At 44.3% G+C, this 23204-nt stretch overlaps 2 protein-coding genes across 3 annotated transcripts in view; both read right to left on the reverse strand.

Moving 5' to 3' along the window:
• Nucleotides 1-20: 20 nt before the first annotated feature.
• On the reverse strand, nt 21-16577 carry canx (calnexin). Of its 2 annotated transcripts, none has more exons than XM_079745139.1 (15): nt 16544-16577; nt 11649-11867; nt 11145-11218; nt 9682-9740; nt 9191-9332; nt 8956-9037; nt 8393-8585; nt 7911-8100; nt 7398-7511; nt 6590-6746; nt 6024-6239; nt 5070-5189; nt 3309-3429; nt 2917-3005; nt 21-2800 (listed from the first exon to the last, which is right to left on the reverse strand). In XM_079745139.1, exons 2-15 carry the CDS (start codon nt 11862-11864, stop codon nt 2741-2743), a joined length of 1833 nt encoding a protein of 610 aa, XP_079601265.1. In that variant the 5' UTR covers nt 11865-11867; nt 16544-16577; the 3' UTR covers nt 21-2740. The 2 variants fall into 2 exon arrangements, with proteins under 2 accessions (XP_079601265.1, XP_079601264.1); XM_079745138.1 differs by having other exon boundaries at nt 2917-3008.
• Nucleotides 16578-17467: 890 nt separating this feature from the next.
• The window catches only part of mgat4b (alpha-1,3-mannosyl-glycoprotein 4-beta-N-acetylglucosaminyltransferase B), a 64020-nt gene continuing 58283 nt past the window's right edge, over nt 17468-23204 (reverse strand). Inside the window, exons 13-15 of the mRNA XM_079744770.1 lie at nt 23114-23201; nt 19869-19981; nt 17468-19678 (exon numbers count right to left, since the gene is read on the reverse strand). Of these exons, the coding sequence (XP_079600896.1) occupies nt 19655-19678; nt 19869-19981; nt 23114-23201 (225 nt within the window). The 3' untranslated portion in view covers nt 17468-19654. The remainder of the gene's footprint in view (nt 19679-19868; nt 19982-23113; nt 23202-23204) is intronic.

The following is a 23204-nucleotide window of genomic DNA, read 5'->3' on the forward strand; positions in this document are numbered from 1 at the left end:
TTTAGTCCTCAAGGGCATATCTCAAACTGTGTGTGTGAACTACATATTCAGTTATGAGAGACATGGAGCCAAAGACAAAAAAATTCATTGGATCTTTTATTGATCGTTACAGTTGGGGAGTCGGTTTGGACAGAAGCTGTCCTGGTACCGCACAGCTCCTCTGGATCACAGTATCTCCCTTCAAAGCGATCATTTAGCTCGTTCCTGTAAATCATCTACTTCTCTATCATGTACACGGAACAAGCAGAAATCAGGCTTGCTGACAAGTTAAGAGTTAAAAAAAAATAAAAAACCAACACATAATTAAAGCAGAGTTAGACAGTGCACTGTTCAGTCCAGACTTCTGCTATCTAGGCTGCCGATACCAAAAATGACTAAATTGAAACTAGACTTAGTTGTCACAACGAAGTGAGAAAAAAAAAAAGAGGAAAACATCTTGTGCCAAACACATCCTCAGAATGTTCATCATTCACATCTTCTGGATGTTACTTCGGACATTCTTGTTCTCAGACGTCCAACACAAGGCAGCGGGGGGGGTGGGGGGGGCATGTTGGATGGACATAGATGTCTGGTTTACAGTGAAAACCAACTGGCTTCGTTTACCCTTTGAGATTATCCAACATCTTTGACATCTCCCGACATTAAGAAAAACATAAAAATAAAAAAAAGCTCCCATTTCTCCACTCCTTGAAGCGGAATCTAAACCAAGTATTCCTCATTGAAGAGTAAAACCATTTGTTGCCATGAGAAATGACGTGACCAAGTAGGTAGCAGATAGTGGTGAGCTGACTTCAGTCTATTCAGTCTATTCCTTACATAACATGACTTAAGATGTTCTTCTCATGCCTGCTCACCATCATGAGACACTTCATTAGCAGTCTGAACTCACCGTGGATCGACCAATAGGCACATGTCTTGATGGTGAAAAGTGTGAAGGGAGCCAATCCTGGTTTAGCTATTTAGCACCTCATATAAATACATCAGAAAGCTCACATATACAGCAGCATCCAATTCCATGGAATTGGATGCTTACCATGGAAGTACTCAACTGGATTTTGCAGTTGGACCTCAAAATGGACTCAAACTGGTCGGCAGCAGCAGACAGCCTGCTCACAGAAGGTGTGATTCAATGTGGTATCTATGGTTCCTTCACAAGTGCCAAATCTTTCAAAACATGGGGCAAATAAACACAAAACACTTGAACTCTGAGCTCTCCTACTTGTGAACAGCTCACAAGTGAGTCTTAGTTTAAAACAAAAGGAACATTTCAAAACTTCACAGATAAGCAATCCTATTTTTTTAGTGCCTCCTCATTTAATATGGGGTAAATTGGACAGAATAGAAATAGAGTCTCCCTGGTCTGCTTAAGAGTAAGGAGGCCGGTCGCAAATTGGGTTGTGCATGTTTAAAGTCGTGTGTGTGGTGGGGGGGCTGTCTGTTGCTGCTGCATAATATTTTAGCTCCAAGATGAGCTGAGTCACCAGAAGAGACCACGGCATGTGTGGGGGAAGCTGACCACCAGTGCTCCATTTCATAAGCATGACTCAGCGTTAAGGAACCCAGGAATGACTCCCTGCAATGATAACCCAAAGCTCCTGCCAGCGAAGTTACATCACACACATAATTAGCGCCCTCTAGTGGACCAATCACCCGGCTGACTGACTGGCAGTGTCTAGAACCTGAACACATTGCTCTTCTACCAAAGTTACTCTCAACAAACTACTACAACCGGTTAGTACATAGACTAGAGGAAGAGAGAAAAAAATCTCAATGGAGTTAACACTTAGAAAATCAAAATAACAAAAAGCCATGCACAGTATTTATATATAAAAAAAGAAAAGAAATTTATGAACCTAACAGAATGAACCTCATACACTTCCTCTCAAGCCTTGACCTTGGTGGGGCTGGGAACATTAGCCAATCACCACCGCATACATAACACAAATGGACACACACAGGGTCATGCAGGGGGTGAGATGTTTAGCATCCCCTAAACACAAGGAATTCACTGATATTACAACATTAACAAACATGAAGGCGCTTTTCCGTGACCAGTGTCTGTGCTACATAGAGCCCATCTCACTTTGAACAAACACAGAACCCGAGAAACAGCAGATCAAAGAGCGAGAGATGAAAAGATTGACAGAGGGGGTGGGAAAGAGAGATAAGGGTTGCGGAGATGTGTTTTTCTAATTTACAAGCTCTAGTGTTTCCCATTAACAACTTGAACAAGGGCTGCTGGTTGGAGCCGATGAGCAGAGGCTACAGAGTTAACAAGTGATCTAGCTTATAAGTTAAATAACAGCCCAGCTAGTAGGCTAACCGTAAACAGGGCTGATTAAACACCGTTGGCGTTGTAGGTAGCGATCGACATGGCCAGCGCCGGTTTGCATCTGCTCACATGATTCGGAATGGTGCAGGAAGTTTCAGGAGTTATCCTTTCCAGGAAAAAGAATCTAACAAAGAATCCTTGAGCTACATGGTTAATCGGTCTTCATCAAATTGGAATCATCATCATTATCATCATCATCTTCAGTATCAGATGTCCGCGGCAAAAATCGTGGTGGTGTGTTTTGATGTAAGACGGCGCCACTGCTTTCATGGGTTGCATTTGATCTACTCCAACTCAAATGAGGGAGGGAGGGGGTGGGAGAGGGGGGTTAGAGTGGAAGAAGAGGAGAGGATGGAAGACGGGGACGGGGACAGGGGGGGACAGAAGGGCAGAGCTCTAATAGCCTGATCAGTCCTTCCTGACTCTCCTGTTCCTGGGAGATCTTCTGAGGACATCATCCTCCAGCGTCTAGACAAACGACACATACACAGGTGAGGTCTTTGAGGGCTGTACACACACAATAAATATCAGCCCCTCCATAGAGAGGAGTGTGTTGGCCTTTCTATTAAGCGAGTCACTCCTACCTCAGCTGAGGCATCGTTCTCGTCCTGCGCTTCCTCCTCCCCTTCTCCTTTCTCTGCAGGGCTGTCCTCTGCATCGCTTTTCTTATCTGCTGCTACAAGACAAGATTACACCATCAATGGACAGCAGGTGCACACACAATGCACCACAATACAAATTCCCAGTCCCTGCCCTTCCAAAAAACACAACGTTCTCTGCATCAATGGGGGGCAGGACGGTCTAGTGTTCATGGTGTTGGGAGACCCATCCGAAAAGGAGGCCTTGACCCATGACCTGCACCTTAATTACATGCCCCTCAAAAGGTCACCAGGAGTCGCTTCTCGGGGAAAGCGTCACGTTCAATTACCAAGCAGCGGTACAAAAGTATCAAGAGAAAGGTGACGTGATGACCAACCTTGAGCGCTTTCCTGCTCCTCCTTGGGGGCGACCTCCTCCTCCACCGCTTCCTCCTCCTCCTTCACGTCTGGCTGGGGCTCGTCGGTCTTCTTGTACTCGGCTGCTTCTGGGGACTTCTTCTGTTGGGACCGGGAGAAGAGAGACCGCTTTGAGACCCAACATACCCCCCCCCCGGAATTCAAACACATCTACTAGAGGTCGTAGGTCAGTGAGGGGATGATGGAACTGGATGTTCACAGATCCCTTCCTGTGCCTTTATGTATCCCATGTTATCCTGTGGAGGGCTCCCCTGTTGTTTTTGACCGTCTTGCTAACAGACCATTTGATCACTGTAGTGCGTTTCTGGATCCCTCCCCACTGCTAGCGTGACGAGGAACTGCACTGTAGGATTGAGACATCTAGGTTCAAAAGATGCCAAGCTAAACCTCCCCAACCCCAACTCCAATATTAGTCCCAGGAGACCCAATTAGTGAGGTAGATGAGATGGCTCAGCATATCATAGAAGCACTTTGAAGAGGGCATCTTAAAAAATAACCCCGGTTTTACCACCATTAGAAAAACATACTATATCTTGAAATCCCCGATGGTAGCGTCCACCCAGATTAATGACAGAACAGTTTGCCCAGTGGACTGTGCCATCAGATCTTGCAATGGCTTCAGCATCACAAACAACATCACACCTGGTGCTAAAATACAGCCCCTTTAAAGTTTAAACTAGACAACTTGACCACTACGAAAGAGCATTGGGACCCAGAGAGAATAAACACCAAGCACACAAGGACACTTAAGGCCACGATATACTTTGAAATTGGCATATTCACACAGGCTGCCATTGCGACAAAGCCCAATACAGCCGCTGTGATTTATGGGGTCGTTTCATGACGCGAGTCTTGGTGAGGCGAGACTCAATCATTCACAGGATATTGTTGACCGCAGTGTATTGGGACATAATGATGGACTTATTGGGCTCTGTAGTAAGTACCCTGCATCCAAGGCACTACCAATAGGTAAAGAACCTGCCACTTTTGTCCTCACAAACATACCAATGTCTATTTTACTTGTTTGGTTTGAATATCGGGGCCTTGAGCGCAGAAGGCGACTCGGCCACGAGAACAGAGCGGGGCTAGTGTGGTCTAGGGGTGTGGAGGGGCGGGTTCGGTACGCCGTGATTCACCGCGGTGGATGCAGAGATAGGATTGGGCTGGCAGGCTCCCTTTAGCTCCTCCTGTAATCCCCTGAGGCTGAACTCATTCCCAGCTCTGTCTGTTGAACTCTGTGGACAGCCGGGGAGACCCGGGGACGGCAGGTCAGTTCTCAATAATACTCTGGGTCCACACAGGTGCGTGCCTGCGTTAGTGAAGGCAGCTGTGATAGAACCGACCCACTATTACCTTACTTTTCAAAACAGTACCATGCAACAGAAACCCAAAGTTTCAACTCTGTGTTTCTGTCAAATGATAACGATCTGAATAGTCTATTTTTTATGTGTGGTTGGCTGTTTTTTTTGCTGCGTTTCCACTGTGTAAAAGCGAAAACCTTCTGCGCTACGAAATCGAAGCTTCACGTGAAGGTTCCGTCTCTTAAGCATACATTGAGGAAAATATGCTTCTCGCCACTGACACAGTTTCCGTTGTGCTCCTGTGTGTGCCGGGTTTCTGTTGTGGGGGTGACTAGTTTCCAGTTGTGCGCTGTGCTGCGTGTGTCATGCATCGGTTTATCAGGTCTATCTGTTGTGCGTGCGTATTGTGCGTTGCCTGACCTTGCCAGTACAGCAGAACACGATGATGAGTATAAGGGGCAGGGCCACCGTGAGTACGTAGACCACCCAGAGCCAGGGACGCTCCTCAGCGGCTGTCAGCATCTGTGTGGCCAGGCCAGGCTGAGGGGGAGACAGAGAGGTTATCATTAAGACATCCAGATCCACCATTATAGTCACTTCGTAGGCATCACAAAATGCCCATTTACTTTGAGACGCATTAATGGGTCCTTTTCGTAACGAGTACAACACAAGCAATTCCTTCAATTCCTTGTGCGTTATTCGTAGATACCGTGTGCCAATGGTTCAGTATATTGTGCTCAGTAGCCTCGTGCAGATATTTATCTCATCCCGGTTTTGGGACTGAACGAGTCTTTATCAAGCATTGCAACAAACACAGATTTAATTCAGGATAAGAGGTATTGTATTTTTATGCTGATAAGAATATTCATAAGGTGCAGAGAGAGAGCGTCAAACAATCTTCCCATCGCTGTGGAAACGGCACTAGCCCCCAGAACCATCTCTGGCAACATCCATGACTGTCCCCCACAGGGGAATTCAAAGCCTTGGTGGCATCGTTAAGTCTACTAGAGACTCTGCCCCCCCTGGAGTCTTTAGTGTACTGTTGCTACAAAACAAACTCCAAAGCACTGGCAAAACTCAAGGCTTAAAATCTAGGTGTGCATAAAGACATATTTTCAATTGAATAGGAATATGGGGATCAAAAGGATTGGTAGTCTGTTGGCTAAATGCTACACAACCCGACTAGAGACCCTACCAGTCAGTTCTCCTGGAATGACCATGAGGACAAGTCCTTCCAAGAAATAATGATGGCGGGATGATGAGGGAAGTGATGGGGACACAGATCGAGGGATGGAGGAGGGACAAGGGACAAGTAACAAAAGACAACAAGGAAGCAAGACTTTGGCTACAGAGACAAGTTTAGGCCCCACGCACCTCTGCAGCGCCCTCTGCAGCCTTCTTCAGTCCCCAGCCATCGGTGGCCCACCTATCGGCGGTGTTGCGCTCGTTAGTGATGAAGAAGTTGTCGAAGAAGATATCAGAGGACATGGACCAGAGCTCCAGGCCCACGGCGCTGAAGGGGCTCATGCGGAACGGATGCAGGTCCTCGAAGAAGTCTGGGTTGGGGACCTTGCGGGGCTTCCACACACCCTAAGAAAGTGAGAAGGAAGAGGGTGCTCTGTTGAGTTTGGTTCTAATTTCAGTGAATAGAACCCGGGTCTAGTCCAAATACTTATCCTTTTATTCAAAGCAAAAATGATTACACACACACACACACACACACACACACACACACACACACACACACACACACACACACACACACACGATGATCCAAGTCTAACTTGGGTTTAAAATGTTAACGCAATAATTATTTTTATTATTTTGGACAGTGCAAATAAGCAATAGCATGAAAATGATATGGCTTTGGTTGTTTTCTCATTTTTTCGTTCCATGTTGAGGCGACATTTTAAAACATTGGCAGGACCGGGATGGCCTACCTGGTAGTTGGGGTTGTCGATCATGGCCGGCTTCCACTTGCCCTTGTAGTTGGGGTTGTCAACGTTGGGCCTCTGCCATGCGCCACATCCTGGGGCCGTCTCGCAGGCCGGGTTGGGCACCTGTGGAGCCTCCCACTCGCCATCCATATCCTCGTCCCTGGAGAGGAGAACCAGGGGAGAACCAAGGGGGATCACTAGGGGCTACTGCGGCCTAGGGAGTGAGCGTCCTTCACCATCACTAGTAGGCTTTTACTTGACGCGAAATGCGGTGAACACTTATCTTAAACATATCATTAAGGCAAAAAAGGGGTTCATTATCCTGCTCAAGGATGCTTGCCCATAAACTATGGCCATTGGGGTTCCAAACCTTTTTGGTTCACCCCATTACACTATCGTGGCCCCTGTGTCCGCAGATTTATTCCTTGTGGTCTTCCTTTGCTAAACTTACTCCGATTGACAAAAAAAGATCAATGTAATAATACGAATGATTGACCAAAATGGATAGCGCGCCCTGTGGTTTATGTTATACTACAACAATTACTGCATAAAGAGTGCGGTTTGATTTGTATTATATAAAAAAGAAAATTGCGGAAACGGTCAATGAAAGAAAGCACAAACGTATACGCATACGCATACGTAATTACTTCTAGGAGGAGGCCTGGAGAAGCGGGGCCTAGCATGTTGATGAGGTAATCAATCTCATCTCCAGTCTGAAGACCAAAACCATGCGTTAATCAACCCAACACTTCCCCAGCCGACCCCCACAACGTCTCCCATACACCTGTACATTCATCACGGGGGTTTGTACCAGTCTTCGGGTTTGACGGCTTCGGGGTCACTGATGTAGTCAGGCTCGTCGTCGAGCCAACCGTCGGGCTTCACAGCAGCCTCATCAGGGATCTGGGCTGGTGCATCCTCATCCCTACACACACACACACACACACACACACACACACACACACACACACACACACACAAACACGCAACAGCAGTTAGCTAGGATTACACATTACTCCATTATCAGACGCTTTTTTCTAAAATTAGTAACCGCTTAGGCATACAGAGATCACAGCACACACTCATGAAGCACACCTGTAATTGGAGTAGTTTAAAAATTTAAATTGTAGTGCTACACCAACTAGTTAGGAAAAAAAAACAACGCATGCTTGTTAAATAAACAGCCAGATAATATTAGATTTTATCTTCATTCCCAATGCCTTTTGATGAAAAGCGACCCCAAATGTTCAACCCCAACCATTTGTTAAAACAACATGTACACAGGGCTTGTGGCTGAGCCGTCTACACAAAAGGCCCCACTGACCAGTCCTCTGGTTTGATTGCATCAGGGTCCTGGATCTTGGCCATCTCGTCCCAGTCTTCTGGCTTGCTGTCCTCGGGGTCTTCGATCTCGGCGGCGGGGTTGACAGCGGGGGTCATGTCAGTGAGCAGGTTTCCACTGTTCACCACGGTCTGGTCCACCAGCACCTCAAAGCTGTTGTCAGGGTTCAACACTAGGGGGCCACAGAGAGACCAAACGGCTCAAGCAGGGCAAATCGAACAGCATAGAGCAAGCATTGGTTTCCTAGCGTAGATTTCACATTTAAATGAGCTATCATGTAGCGTGTGCATTATCGAGCATGGACCATGTGCATTACTGAGCATGAGCATCTTCCAGCCTGTGCATTACCCATTATGTAGCATGTCCATAACCTAGAATGTAGTATGTGTATTATCTAGCACATGCGTTGTCTAGCATGGGGTCTGTGCATTACCTTGCTTTTGCATTATCTAGCATGGTGTTACCTAGTGTGTAGAGGTGGGTCTTCTTGTCAGTGTAGTACGTCCGCAGGTCGGCGTCTGGTTTCTTGGCGTGTTTCTCCTCATATTCGCCCGTCTTTGGATTCTTGTGACGGATGATGAGGTGCAGCTTGTAGTCCTCGCCACACTTGTCTGGTCCGAACATGATGGTGTACGGGGTCTTGTCCACAAACTGGTCCTAGACAGCAAAAGGCACACACATTTAACACTCAAGATGACATAACAAGATGAAATACAAGCCACCTTAAATGCACAGCTCCTGATAGTGTACGGATAGTACAGAAAATAATTCTGATGCGATTGCACAAGTATTTTTGCTTGTATATGTGTGCGTGCGTGCGTGCGTGTCTGCTTGTACACGTTGAGTCTGAAAGTAATTATGTATGGATGTGTGTCTGGGAATTTGTACGTGCCGGTGGTAATGTGACTAATTGTATCCGAGCTCTGAACATATATTTGTATGCGCGTCTGCATGTGTATATTTATGTGTGCACCTGTAAATGTGTACTTTTATGCGTATGAGCCCATATTTGTACGTGTGGTCTTACCAGGTCGAGGTCTGGGGTCTGAGTCAGCAGCTTAATGTAGGCTCCACCACAGTCAATACCAGTCTGGAAATTCACCTCATATCTTCAGAGACAGAGGGAGGAAGAGAGAGACTAATGAAAAAAGACTATAAAACACTAAGACCTCCAACAGAAACACACAATGAGAAGTTTCTTAAATAAACTGATTGTCAACTGTCAAAATTGTGTCAATGAAAGAAGTGATGAAATGACTTACTGGAGGATGAGGGGCTTTGTGTCGAAGATGAAGGGTCGGAGGAGCTGGGCAGAGATGGCGTGGTGCTTGGCTCGGGACTTCAGAACCAAACCTTTGTCTCCGGGGAGCTTGCTGTCCTTCATGTCCTCCACAGACCATTTACCTGGAAAACACAGCATGGATGCTGGTGTTAACATAGTTACGTGACAACTCACTCCACAGAACACCTGGCATGGCTTTACTGGACGTTACATGGCGTTTCTCCATACGATCGTCTGTAGATATGCGTGTTGTCTTGCAGTAAGCTTACATATATTGAGCCGATAACGAGGCAATAACTATATGTACACATTTTAATTAATGGGTATGAATCTAGGAGAATTACGATGACACCACACCACGACAACTCTGATAAGTTATTTTATAATTTCTCCTTTAGGACGTTTCCCTGGTTAAGCACTTTGTGCTATATAAATCAAGGTTGATGAACGACTGACTGCTCCATGACCTACCGTCATACTTGGCGATGTCCTCATCAATGTCCTCCTTCTTGGCTTTGGACAGCACCCAGCTGTGAATCAATCAGAGACAACAACACTTAATTTAAAAAACACATGGATATGGTCCAAGTGATCAGCATAAAATCAATGCAAACTAAAACCGAGAGGCTATGCTTTCTGACATATCAGTGTGGTTTTGAATCATTATATTCTTTCTGACATATCAGTGTGTTTTTTAATCATTACATTGACCAAAACAAGAAGTTGTCCCAGCCGTTATCTAAACCCATATCTCGACCTAAGCCAGAAGCAAGTAAGAAAAGGGGAACATCATTTGAACCACATCTGATAAATGTGGGAGAGTAGGACACTGGTTCCTAATACAGTGTTTTGAAGGCTTTTGAAGGACAGCAATTAAAGACTGCATTATGATTTTGAATTCAGAATCACTCACATGGTTTGTGTCAAGGTTCATTTGTGAATGAATGTTACAATGACAAATTGTTAATTGCACAGTATTTGTATGTATCATAGCAGAAATGCCACACAACTGTAATAACCCACGGAATACTCTTGGAGATCTCCTGGTAAGGATGCCCATAGTGAAATTAAGGTTATAGGATTAGATTGAGTTTTTACAAGACCAATCCTGAGCATCCTAATCAAAGATCAAAGGGGAAAGAGGCTTGGTACAAGTGTCCCAAGGTTCAACAAATTCATTTAATATTCAGATGCCGTCGTGTGTCTGGAACCATCAATTATCAGCAAATCAAACACTCCCTGACTGCTATTGATGTTTTCACAACAAGAGTTTAATCCCCTCGTCAATGGAGAGATTTGTTACAAATACACTATCGACCGTCTGGGAAGAAATTACTACGGCTCTTTGATTTGCTTTTAGAAAAACAATGGCCCCAGTTTAACCCTAACAATAAAAACACTTTCTTTTAAATGAAGATATTTAAAATCAGGGATAATGTTTAGAGTGATATTTTGTGTGTATTCTGGGTTTGTTTTAAAAATGAGTTGTTTTTTTTGTGACCAGATGAAAATTTCCCATTGATCCATTGTTATTATAGCTGTGTGTGTGTGTGTGTGTGTGTGTGTGTGTGTGTGTGTGTGTGTGTGTGTGTGTGTACCCTTCACAATCTCCCCCGCCCCCATCCCGAACACACACACACACACACACACATACACCTGAGATAATAATCCACAGATGTGTCAGTGACAGACTAACCAAACAGATCAATTTATTTCAGCATGAATTTGAAAACACTATCTAGTTAAAAAAATGAATATCTAACCCACATCCAGATCTGTCATGGTAGGCAGTTTACCTGCCGATAAATCCCAGGCTGTAAAACTGGTTGCGGCATTGTAATCTACCATATTTAATCTGTATTTAGACGAGTAGATTTGAGAAGATCCATACTGGCAGCAAGCCACAGCTTGCAACGGCTTCAGTGGGTGCTCACCTGTCTAGTGTGCCCCGGTCGAATGACTCCGCAAAGAAGTGTTCTCCCATTGGCTCTGGTGCTTTGTAGATCACCTAGACAACATAACGCAGGAAGAGACATTCAGAGGGGAATACTGAGTCACTGGTGCACTGGGGAGAGCGGTGTAATGGTAACCGGCTGAAACCATTAAGGTCTTGGTTGAAATAGCATTAGGGTAAACAGGAGTAAATAGTCATTTCTCTCAATGACAGTCTTTATTCATTTGTGTTTGGGCGGGGATAATTCAACAGTGACATTAATTAGAAACTGCAAAATACGGTTATATTAATAAAAGGCTGCCAGTTAATTTTTTTTAAAATACACCGCACTGGATTCTTGGTCCATTTCTATCATGTTCAAATTGGTAATGACATGCTAAGGAAGAAGGATGTTTTTATAATCAGTCTTATAGCTTAGTATTAACAGGACCATAAGCTTTTACTGTTTTCTTGAGATTAAGAAACGATAGCTGAGGAGTCATACTTTAGGAATCACCGGGGCTGCTGGCTCCGCCTCCTTCTCTGCCTCCTCTTCCTCCTCGTCTCCGGCGATGCCCAGGTCCAGGTCGTCCTCGACGTCCATCTCGTCTCCCATGATGTCCTCTACCAGGTCCTCCTCAGTGGGCCCCTGGGCTTGACTTAGGCTGATCAGGGCCAGGGCCAGAACAGCAACAACGCACAGCCTCAACTTCTGCGCCATGGTCTGGAGGAAGAGATGGATCATTGCTCATTAAGTCATTGCGTTCTTAGTTCTCCAAAGTTAGATTTTTGAGCGTCATGTTGGAGAACAACCCCTAATTAGATGGAAAGCTGAAACCGGGAATCCTATCAGTCAGAACGCTATTCCCTTTAATAATACCATCTTGTTCAACTATGAATGCTTCTAGTCTAGATGAAACATTAACAGGGAGGTTTTGATTTTCAGCAGGATCTGACTGAGTGTGGCTCAGCGAGATTTGTATCACTACATCCGCTTGTTCGATGTTACTGGTGGTGGCCATGCTGCATCTCTTCCCAAACACATTATGCATTAAGCACCAGTGCAGACTCGATGGCGGGAAATTATGTGGCCATGAGAGAATGGAAGTCTTTCAAACGAATAAGAGATGGGCAGAAGAAAATCACCCCGGGCAATATTGGAGACCAAGAAAGATTCGAACGCATCATATTTTGAAATAACGAGAGGATATTTGTTTTTTGCACACATGAAAAGGAAAAGATTATAACTATATTAAAGCAATAACCAAGCAAGCATTTATGTTGGCTAGGAAACCCAGGGAATTACTTCACAGTTCAGATAATTCATTTTACACAGCATCATATTATTGCTGGGAAAGGCCAAAAGATCCATGGCAACATCCAGACAGATTCATTGATAACAATATTGATTTAATGTTTTGCTCAGCTCTAAAGACGGACAAGCAGGTCATGTTTTTGTGTAATTGTGTTAGGACAGGTTGGGGAGGGGGAGAACTCAAGGGGACAGTTTTGTTGGGATTCTCATTAACATGATAATGAACTGTGGAGATGGGAGCTGTATTGATTCATAGCTGTATGGATTTTAAACTGATTGGATGGGATAACCCTAAGAAGGAGACCGTCTTACCTCCCATCTATGAAGAAATGCCATCTTTTTTTACATTTCAAAAAAGTAATTTTTATTATGTATTTTATTATGTGTCATTTCTATGTCTATCTGTTTATATTTTGTACTTACGTTTTATATTTGTACCTCATTTGCAATTCATGATATTTTATATCTGTTGAAGAGCCATTTTGACATGAACAATCTTCCCCCAATGATTAATAAGGTAGTCTGAATCCCTTGCACCAACAACCCACAAGGAAGTAAACACCCGTTAAACCCGTGTTGAGAAATGTTCCTTTCATTGTAGACCAGGCCTACGCATATGACTGTTAACGTGCACCCCCAACCCTCCATCATTACTTACTATACAGCTGGCAGACCTAGAACCCTGGTTGCCCTGGCGCCCGTTGCCATAGGGGCAACAGAAGACCCTCAGGATGAGCCGTTTAGCGCCCTTCGCCCCTAATGAGATTAGTCCCTATGGAATTAACATTTGAGCACCCCGAGAACACACTGTATTCAGTCCATTCAGCCATCTCCTAAACACTATGGCCCTATAGAGTAGGAAGGTTACTCATTACACACACACACACACACACACACACACACACACACACAGATCAACACACAAACCTTAAAAAAGCACAGATTGTGTCGCAGTCACACATTAAAGACTTGTTCACGGATGTACTGAACTTCTAAGAAAATCACTCCGGGACTGTCCCACGAAAGTCTCCACCTCTTGACACCCAACAAGCCAACATCTTGCGTCTTCCATCCAACTTAACAATCACGTGTTAGCCTGCCACACATATCACACGGAGATCGTTGCCAGGTTAATGAGCTTAGCAACATGAGATTAACATGCCTAGCTAGCCCCACAGGCCCAGGGATCACGGCTGATATATACCACAGCCTTCTAATGACAGAGCACCAACCGGCACTTATCTTATAAAAGCCAAACGCTGCAATAATAAATCCTTTCAATCTGTCAGTGCCATTTTATATTCCTCCAACACATCTCATTACTCTTATTCCGACAGTAGTGTCACAGCATAGAGTTGTGGCGGAGAGGGGGCTACCCCTATCTTGATCAAGCAAATGTGCATCAACTTAGCTAATATACTGCATGTCCGTCAGTAAACTGCAAAGGATTAGTTTGTTTGTGGGTCTGTTGGAGGTCCGTATGACTTCAGTGGGGCGTAAAAGAGATAAGCCACTAGCAAATCATTGATCTGGTTGTCAATGTAAATGGTTTACCCAAACCCTATGGGAAACCGTGGTTAGCTAGTCTTTATTATCTCCCTTGAGGACCTAGGTCTGTTCTTAGCCCAAGCCCATCTCCCGGGAGGGAACACTCCTGGTCTTGTTGCTTGTCGTTCTCTTGGAACAGGACGATCCCGATTTACCCAGTATGTTAACACAGGGAGAACATACCAACTTAATGAGACAGCCACCCTAAAACTGGTTTCAAACAATATGCTATGCTCGCAAATACACTTTGGTTGGTGTCATTATCACCACCTATAGGTCCTCCATGGAGGAGCAAGTATAAACTCTTCTGGCAACTATCCCGGTTGGCAACACCACCACAACATGGCCCTGAAGAAAAGAAGGCCACCTAATCTTATCTCAGCCTCTTTTGGCTGTAAAACACCAACTGTCAGGGCTAGCCTTGGCAGGAAAAAAAAACAGAGAAGAGCATTAGTTAGCCTGCCAATGTGTGGGGCGGCTCTGCCCAAACTGGACATCCGGGTCATGGCTGGACACAGCAATTGAGTTCCAAGATACCGATATCTTTCAACAAGGCCATTAAAGCTAGGCTAGTGAATTGGGGGAACCTGCTAGAGTAAGCTAGATTTTAAAGTATCCAACGAAATCAACCACCCCTCAAGTTCAGGCCTCTCTACTAGGCCCCCAAAACAAGTGAATAGCTAGCTTAAGCAATAAGTCTGCCTAGCCAAGTGGAGGACTCCAGTCTTGCGCAATGAGAGCAGGCACAGAATAAGCAAGAAGCCGGATAGGTAGGTAGATAGACAAGACAGGTAGGCCATCCAATAATTTCATTCAGGCTGGGTGAAATGATTGGACAGCCACAGATACCAGATTTTTTATTTGGGCAGAGCATTTAATTTGTTGATTGCCATCGAAGTGTCAGGAGAATTACACCAAATCAGACAAAAGCTTCTAAAATAAATGCCTACCCTATCTTCGACCGACTGAAAGTTAAGGATGTAAATTGAGTGCAGAGGGGAATATTTTCAAACAGGGGGATGGGTGCATTGCAAGCAAGAAAGCTTGATATGGGGAGGGGGGTGGGGTGTCTAAAATAACAAGTAAAATCCAAAACCCTGCACTACAAATAGGGAAAGCAAAAATAACTTCTATATCTTCCTTCTTCCCAGAATGCATGCTGTGTTTAGGGGAAAAAGCAGGCATGGGAGCATGGGAATTACACCACCACTCCCTTCATTCTTGACAGGGTCACATGTATTCATGTGCAGATTGGGAGGTGCAACCAGCCCAGTCTTCAGGCAGGGAAACTGTCAAAAATGCTAGCTTTTTTGTTATGCGCTAAGGAGGCTCCAGGCTGTAACAGACAATATCCCATAATATTCCCAGTCTCAAACCCTCACTCAATAATCTCTTAAAACAGCCTCAGGGAAACATGTGAAATACTCAAGGGTTGTTATAGTCATCCATCAGATCATTTATGATAATAGTGAAGTGACAGGGTACATATTCTCCAACAGTCACGTTGAAGTAGCATTACTACAGAATCTGTAACACATTTGTGTCAAGAAGACCATATTAACAAATAATGGAAAGTTACAATTTAAACACTAGTTAACCATACAGATTCATCAGAAGCTACTCCTGGAGACTAGTGTGATAAATGAAGTTGTCGTCATCAATAAATCCTCATTCACCTTAGCACGGGCAAAGGTCGTTGGAGCAAATTAACTGACTCCCAATTTCGGCCTCCACATTGTTGTACTAATAAATAGCAGACCAGTGTGTAAAAACTGGTCTGACGACTACTGATATCCCCTGTAAAACCCGTTCGGAACTGTAAGTGCAACTTTCTGGAGAATGTTCCAGAAAGATCCAAGCCAGAACGCTAGGTCCGATCCCGTAGGTCCCAATATAGGCCAAACTAGCTAACAGCGTATAATAGCTAATTTATTAAGAAATTAGGGTCCCAGTGATGACTGGACCATTCATTTGCATGATGAGCAAGTTAAGCTTGCAAGAGGATTTGTTTAAGGATTTGCACCCTACCCACACATTGTGGAGATCATTTAGTTCAGACAACTTGTAATATCCAGCAGCCTAGCACGGACACCCCTTCAATTTCTGCATTCATAGTGTCCTTCCACCCGAGGAACCCAGATTGACAACCGATATTTTGCACAAGTTAGCTATTCCACCGTGGCTAACCATTACCATTCAGCTATATCTTACCTGCTTAACTATCCATTTCCCCCCAGGTTTGTGAGAACGGCCCTCAAAACTACAAAATGTTATTTCATTCAAACCTTAAGACCACACATCACATGACAAAAAAAAATGTAATTGTCTACGTTGCTAGTCAACATTTCCTTCGTAATTAACTAAACGTTAGCTAACGTTACAGTTAGCCTTGCAGCCCGAGAGAACAGCCTGGCTTTTAAATAACAACCACGATAAGCAACCAATTGTATACTGCAAGTATGATCAATCACAATGGTTTAATGGACGGATATTGAATAAAAGTATGTTAAAAGTGACATTTGTATGTCATTACGTACCTTCTGCTCTGTGATGTGACTACCTGGAACTACAGCGGGATCACGTGTGGATTTGGGTCAGTCGTTGCACAGCCAAAGCACCGCCTCTCTCTATTTCTGATTGGTCCAGCGCACCGTATCCTTGATGGATTGTGTAAATTGTCAGCGTTTCATTGGACGTGCCAAATGTTCATCTGAATAAATTGTGCCCGCCCACTATCTGCACCTCGTGGACGGAGGTGATTCGTCGAGCTGGAAAAAGGAAACGCATGCTGATTGGCTGGAGTATGAATGAAGAAATAAGGATGTGCCCTGATGGTGATTTAAACGTTATGTTATACCGCTTTATACTAATCTAAAAATAAAAACAAACGGACAAGGTTATATTGTTAATTCTGTTTTGCGTCCCATACACGGGGACCTTATTAAAAAATTAATACGCCTTCCAATTCATTTTGTCATATGATCCCGTAGCCCAAATGTTATATATATATATATATATATATATATATATATATATATATATATATAAATACAGCAAATTTTGCAAATACCCTAGGAGCTTACACGCTGCTAGAGAACTACTACAGGGGATAGATTAACGATAGGCCTAACTTTTAATGTTATATCGAATTAAACACTTTAAATGCACTGACTTATTTATTGTGACCAAGTTTTGATCTCACAAACTGATCTCTACCCAAGCCTACCTAGAGATATTGGCCATTTTGGTTCATCACCTAAAGATGAGTAGAAGATGCTGGTAAAAAAAACCTGCCCGAAAGCTCAATGGAATATGTGAATGGATTTGTGTCCTAATCAATTGGGTCAATTCCAAATCATTGAAACTGGCCCCCAAAAGCCCTTAAAACCCTTAAAATTATATCATTTAGCATTGATATTTTACTTGCACAAATCCATAAAAAGATCAAAAGATAAACCATATAATTTTAAATCTCTGGCTTTATTACAATTCACAGATTGGATAGAAGTTAACATAATCAATTATAGTTTATCTAAAGGATACAAAATACAACACAGGAAGATAATAGCAAGGCATTCCAGTGCATCTCCCAAGAAAAAAGGTGGCTGGATGGTTCCTGATGCCAACAGTTTGTGGAGTTGTGGATGTAGATGGACCACTGTCACATGACATCTCTGAGACGCAGTCCTACCATGTACATGTCCATCTACTTCATACTGGTAGACCTACTAATGCTGTGTGGTAAAAGTAACGTCCAAATGGATAGCACAAGCCACGAGACGGTTGCGTCAAACGTTTCAAACCTTCAGGAACTCAAGGTTTGAAAATGTGTTTGAAAATGCTGGTCTGCTCAGTATAAACCAATAGTTTCAGAGATATGATCTCATTTAATAAAAAACCGACCCATACTGTTTGAATATAGGGCGTCTGTTTCTTCAGACTTGTGTGTAGGTCAGGCTTAGACCCTTCAGTAATACACCTCAAATGTGTGAAATACGGATACAAATAAATGAAATCTTGGTAGACCCCATCTGGTAGAATAGAGTAGAGTAGAGCACATTAGAGATGAATAGAGCAGAGGAGAGGGGCGAAGTGAGGAATAGAGTAGAGACCATTAGAGTAGAGGAAGGGACTGTAGAAGAGAGAGCAATAGAGTAGAGGGCATTAGAGTAGAGGAAGGGACAGTAGAAGAGAGAGCAATAGCGTAGAGGGCATTAGAGTAGAGGAAGGGACTGTAGAAGAGAGAGCAATAGAGTAGAGGGCATTAGAGTAGAGGAAAGGACTGTAGAAGAGAGAGCAATAGAGTAGAGGGCATTAGAGTAGAGGAAGGGACAGTAGAAGAGAGAGCAATAGAGTAGAGGGCATTAGAGTAGAGGAAGGGACTGTAGAAGAGAGAGCAATAGAGTAGAGGGCATTAGAGTAGAGGAAGGGACTGTAGAAGAGAGAGCAATAGAGTAGAGGGCATTAGACTATAGAGGAAAGAGGAGAGATCAGGAGGGAGTAGAAAGAGGACACGGGATCGAGCGCACGGTTTCGCCCTACAGTCAATAGATGTCCTACATCAGTTGATGCGGTAAGATGTGTGATTCAATCATTTCAGGCAGAATCTTTTCCATTTGCTACTCGTTGACAAGAAACAGATGGAGGAAGAGACGCTAACCGGAGGCTTTCTGTTCCTTTATCAATTCTGTTTGTCTCCCCCCCCATCTGTCTCCTTCACTCCACAGTAAGCTGCACATCTGGTACCAACCCACACTGGGCCTCCTTATGTCACATTAAGGCAAATCACTACAGCCTACCCACTGTTGGCAAACATGGCTGAGAGGAGTTCCAACCAACGACTTCTAACAAGGCTTCACAAACACCTGTCTACTGCAGTACGTTATTGATTTTTTATATTTAAAATTCTGACATTTGTGCACTTTCTCGGCTAAATTTGTCTCTCCATACCTCCCCAGCTCATTGTCCTTATATATACATATTGACACACTCAGAGAGATTGTTCAGGTGACCGCGACCATTAATATGCATATTTCCAAATACGTGGTTATTACTTGAATATACTGGCGGGATAATGTTGAGTAGAATGATCCAGACAGGTCTGTTTTTCCCACCCAAGGAAAAGGGTGAGTAAGGACAGTGAAGATGCAAAAACATCTTTGATTTCCAAGCAGTGACTTCAATGTTAAAGCATCATCAAAAATGGCGGGGCTATCCCATCCCAGGCCGTTTGACAATTAAACCAGTGTTTTCAACGCACAACTTATGTACACATAAATACAGATTTGTACTAAATACAGAGTCTTAAGAATCATCTTTGTGTGTACTGTGTCTTCCATTTCCAAGGCGCGTCACGAGAAGAGCCCCTTCTCAATAATAATAACGTTTCGTCCTTAATCTCCTTCCTCTGCCAGGATTTTCATAGATCGAGGCAGAGCCGAAAACCGGCCAGCAGGGTGTGCTATTGCACCACCCGCGAGGGCGCTCGGTCAGCGGAGTCCTGGGAGGGTCCACGCTCCTCTCAAGGCTTCCGTTCTGCTCTGCTGCTGAACGGTCAGTGGCTGTTTGAGGTATTGCTAAGGGAGAGGGGATAGCGGCAGGGTGGCTGGGGATGGGGGAGATCGGCTGGGGTTGGCGACGGTAGGAGTTCACTCTGCTTTTCTGATGAAGATCTGCAAAATAACCCCATCAACACATGTAACGATTATTGTCATTATAGAAGCAATATTGATTCAATAACATACTTGATGACTTACAGTGATGTGTTGATCATTGAGACATCATAACAATGCATTGCCCATTATAGGAGACAAAAATCACTTCTAGTCAAACATGACTTTTCACCCTTTCACAGTGTCTCACCTCACTAAGGATGACCCACACTGGGGAGTCCGTCAGCACTGTGAGGCGGAATGCCTCCAAGGGCCCAAAACTGGGGTCTACCTCCCCTTCGGCAATCCCGTTCTGGAACATTCCTGAGAACACAGGAGAAACAAGTGTTAATAACAAGTTGGTGCAGTGGAAGTCTGGCGTGGGAGTGCAAGATACAGTGAAGGAAAAGCACAAAGAATATAAGTATCCGTTTGTTCTACAGGACATTATATTTTTCAAAAAATCACAAACAAACAAGAGATACTGTGCACAATATGGCCACCAGCAGTCATTTGATGATGAGGATGGTATAAAACATTTGGCTTTTTTTTTTTTTTACACAATCTCATCGCCTGTGTAACTCACTAAGTAGTGGATGGAAGTGTTGTAGATTCAAACCCCACCAAATGAGACATGTTCAAGTCCCTATTGCACTAGCGATTAATTACAGAACATTGGATGGTCTGGAGCAAGACATAAATATTCATAAATTCCTAGTTCTGTGTGTCTCCTTATTGCTTGAGTCAAATCCATCGTCATTAATCAAGCTCAGTTCAGAATCTTTCTAAAATAGTAACATAAGTAATAATAATAATAACATGGAGTTAGAAGAAGGTTAGCCCTGTAGGTGCTCGAATCCAACCGTTTGAAGCCGAAAACTAAAAGGACAATCAAACATAAACAGCGCCTCCTGTAACATCGTTATAGCAGTTTGCCCCAAATATGATCTCTGTTGGAGATGATTTCTTTTTTGATGCAAGTACGTGGACTTCACATACCAAGGGAAATGTGATGTCCCCATCCCCCATCCCCCCACCACTCATTCTCCTCTTCTCTGTGAGGTGAGGTGAAGACACTTTAACTAAAGCGAAGCTGACACTGCCAAACACCGGGGAACCTCTCCAAAACGACACCAACACCAGGCTAGTGAAATGAATTGATTGTCTCTGAGAGCGTGGCCGTTTCAGGTTACCATCGATCGGCTCCAATCGTCTTGCAATATTGATGAACAGGTTAGAGGGCCCGCGGTGAATGACACCGTGAGTTCTGGCTCCAAGAGGGACGAGAGAGAGAGAGGGAAGGTAAGGAGAGACTGTTTAAAAATGTGCAACAGCACACAGGGTTGCCAGGACAGAACTCTGTGAGCAACACAGGTGTGACGACTTTCATCACAGTGTTATGCATGCTACTCGGTGGATGCCTTTATTCAAATGAACTTACGGCCCCGTTCCATACATTCTTAGCATGGCTGGGCCCCAGAGAGAATCAAACTGTTAATCCTGGTAGTGTTTATGTTAATGCTCTGCCAGTTGAGCAGGACCCCTATGACCACAAATACTACCGGGGTTCCTCATCAAAAAATATGTATTCCACATCCAGAAAGAGTGATATGGACCAACGGGGCAAAGCCAAATAAAAAAATAGTGAAGGGAATGTGCTTCAATGTGTGAATTCACAACGTGTCGTCGTTGTGTAACAGAATAATTTTAGCATAACCAAATGAGGTTACAATGGTTCACACAATCAACGTGAATAGCACTGTTCAGAGCTTCATAAGCCAGGAACACACAGCCAACATATATACTGATACGCATGATAACCATTTCAACACAGACAATGTATCCAGCAGTCGCAATAATTCCAATGACATTGACATGGTTGTTTGGCTCAATATGACCAAACTCGATTTATATCCCCCTACTATCCTTGGCAGGAGGATAGTGTAGTTGCTATGGTGTTCAAATCCCAGCTGAAAGGTACCGTGTAGGATATCCAGTTTCCACAGTCTACCTGCAGGAATCCTTGAGCAAGGCCTGAGCCCTACCTGCTCTGTAATGATTGAAAGTATCTGAATTCACTCCGAAGATTATACTAAGGCGGGAGCTGAGGGTTCAATTAAGTTGGGTTTCTTTCGAGACTTCATGCAGTTTGACAGCTCTGAGGATCTGCAACATCTGGGATCACTGGTGCTCAACATCTGGCTGCTGACTGCTCACACAATCCCAAAATTAAAAACCTACAAGTTTCTTAAGAAAAACATGCAGTCTCCGTGAAGTTCTTGAGAGGACTACTAATGGCTGTAGGCTAAATGGCTTGACCGTGCAGGACTTGAATGGCCACACCCCACACCTTCTGGAGTTGCTGCTTGGGGGAGTTTACAACTTTATCGATGGAAGTAGTTAAAAACAGGAGATGAAATTCAATGAGGCTGTCTATACTCACTGAAAGTCGAAAATGCACTACACTAATCGCTATTTTGCTTAAGATTAACTGAAGTTCAACTCATACCGCGCCCCCCTGCAATGTTCCCTCAAGCCCCCTTCCCACAACCCTAATCCGGCGCCATATCACATCCAATTCAAAGGGGATGGGAGTCAATGCCGATCGCGATACATTGTGTCTGGCGGGGCCAGGTTGTAAGTCCTGACCAATTCATGAAAGAAATTGTGCAGGTGTATGCATGCATGCGTGCATGCGTGTGTGCATGCGTGTGTGTGTGTGTGTGTGTGTGTGTGCGTGCACGCGTGTGTGTGTGTGTGATTGTGTGTGTGCGTGTGTGCACGCGTGTGTGTGTGTGTTCCTGTGTGTCTGTGTGTGTGTGTGTGTGTGTGTGTGTGTGTGTGTGTGTGTGTGTGTGTGTGTGTGTGTGTGTGTGTGTGTGTGTGTGTGTGTGTGTGTGTGTGTGCGTGCGTGCGTGCGTGCGTGCGTGCGTGCGTGCGTGCGTGCGTGCGTGCGTGCGTGCGTGCGTGCGTGCGTGCATGCATTTGAGAGAGACAGAGAGAGAGAGAAATAAAGAAAGACCCAATGTCTGGTTCTCTGAATGGAAGCATTGGAACTGGAACAATGTGATTTGTTTTGTACAATCTATGTGTGAAGGAACAACAGAGAGAGAGTTCTGTAGAAGCCAAACTAATTGGTGGAGAAAAACAAAAGCAGAGGAATGTTGGCTGCTTACTCTGTCCCAAAAAAAACCATGACATCACTGCTAGTATGCTACAGGCTACAGCTAGCTTGCATATGCTAGCGGCTGCATTATTACATGTGGGAGAGTAGGAGGAGGCGGCGAAGGGGGTATTGTTTATATATACGCACACAGTGATATGACTGGACTCTGGCTAGTCTGCTAGAGGTCCTCTCGTCCCTGAACCATGTGTGTGTGCCAGTACGTGCAGGTCAAATACATGAAAGAGTTTCTGCTCTGTTGACCTACAGGACGCAACAACAGCATGACTCACCGATACAGATGAAGCCGTCTTCTGTTCTATGGTACCTTGGACTCTTCTCTGTCCCCTCCCTTAACGCCTCCTTCTCCCCTTGGATGTTCTG

Source organism: Pollachius pollachius, assembly GCF_949987615.1.
Source record: "Pollachius pollachius genome assembly, chromosome: 10".
Lineage (NCBI taxonomy): Eukaryota > Metazoa > Chordata > Actinopteri > Gadiformes > Gadidae > Pollachius > Pollachius pollachius.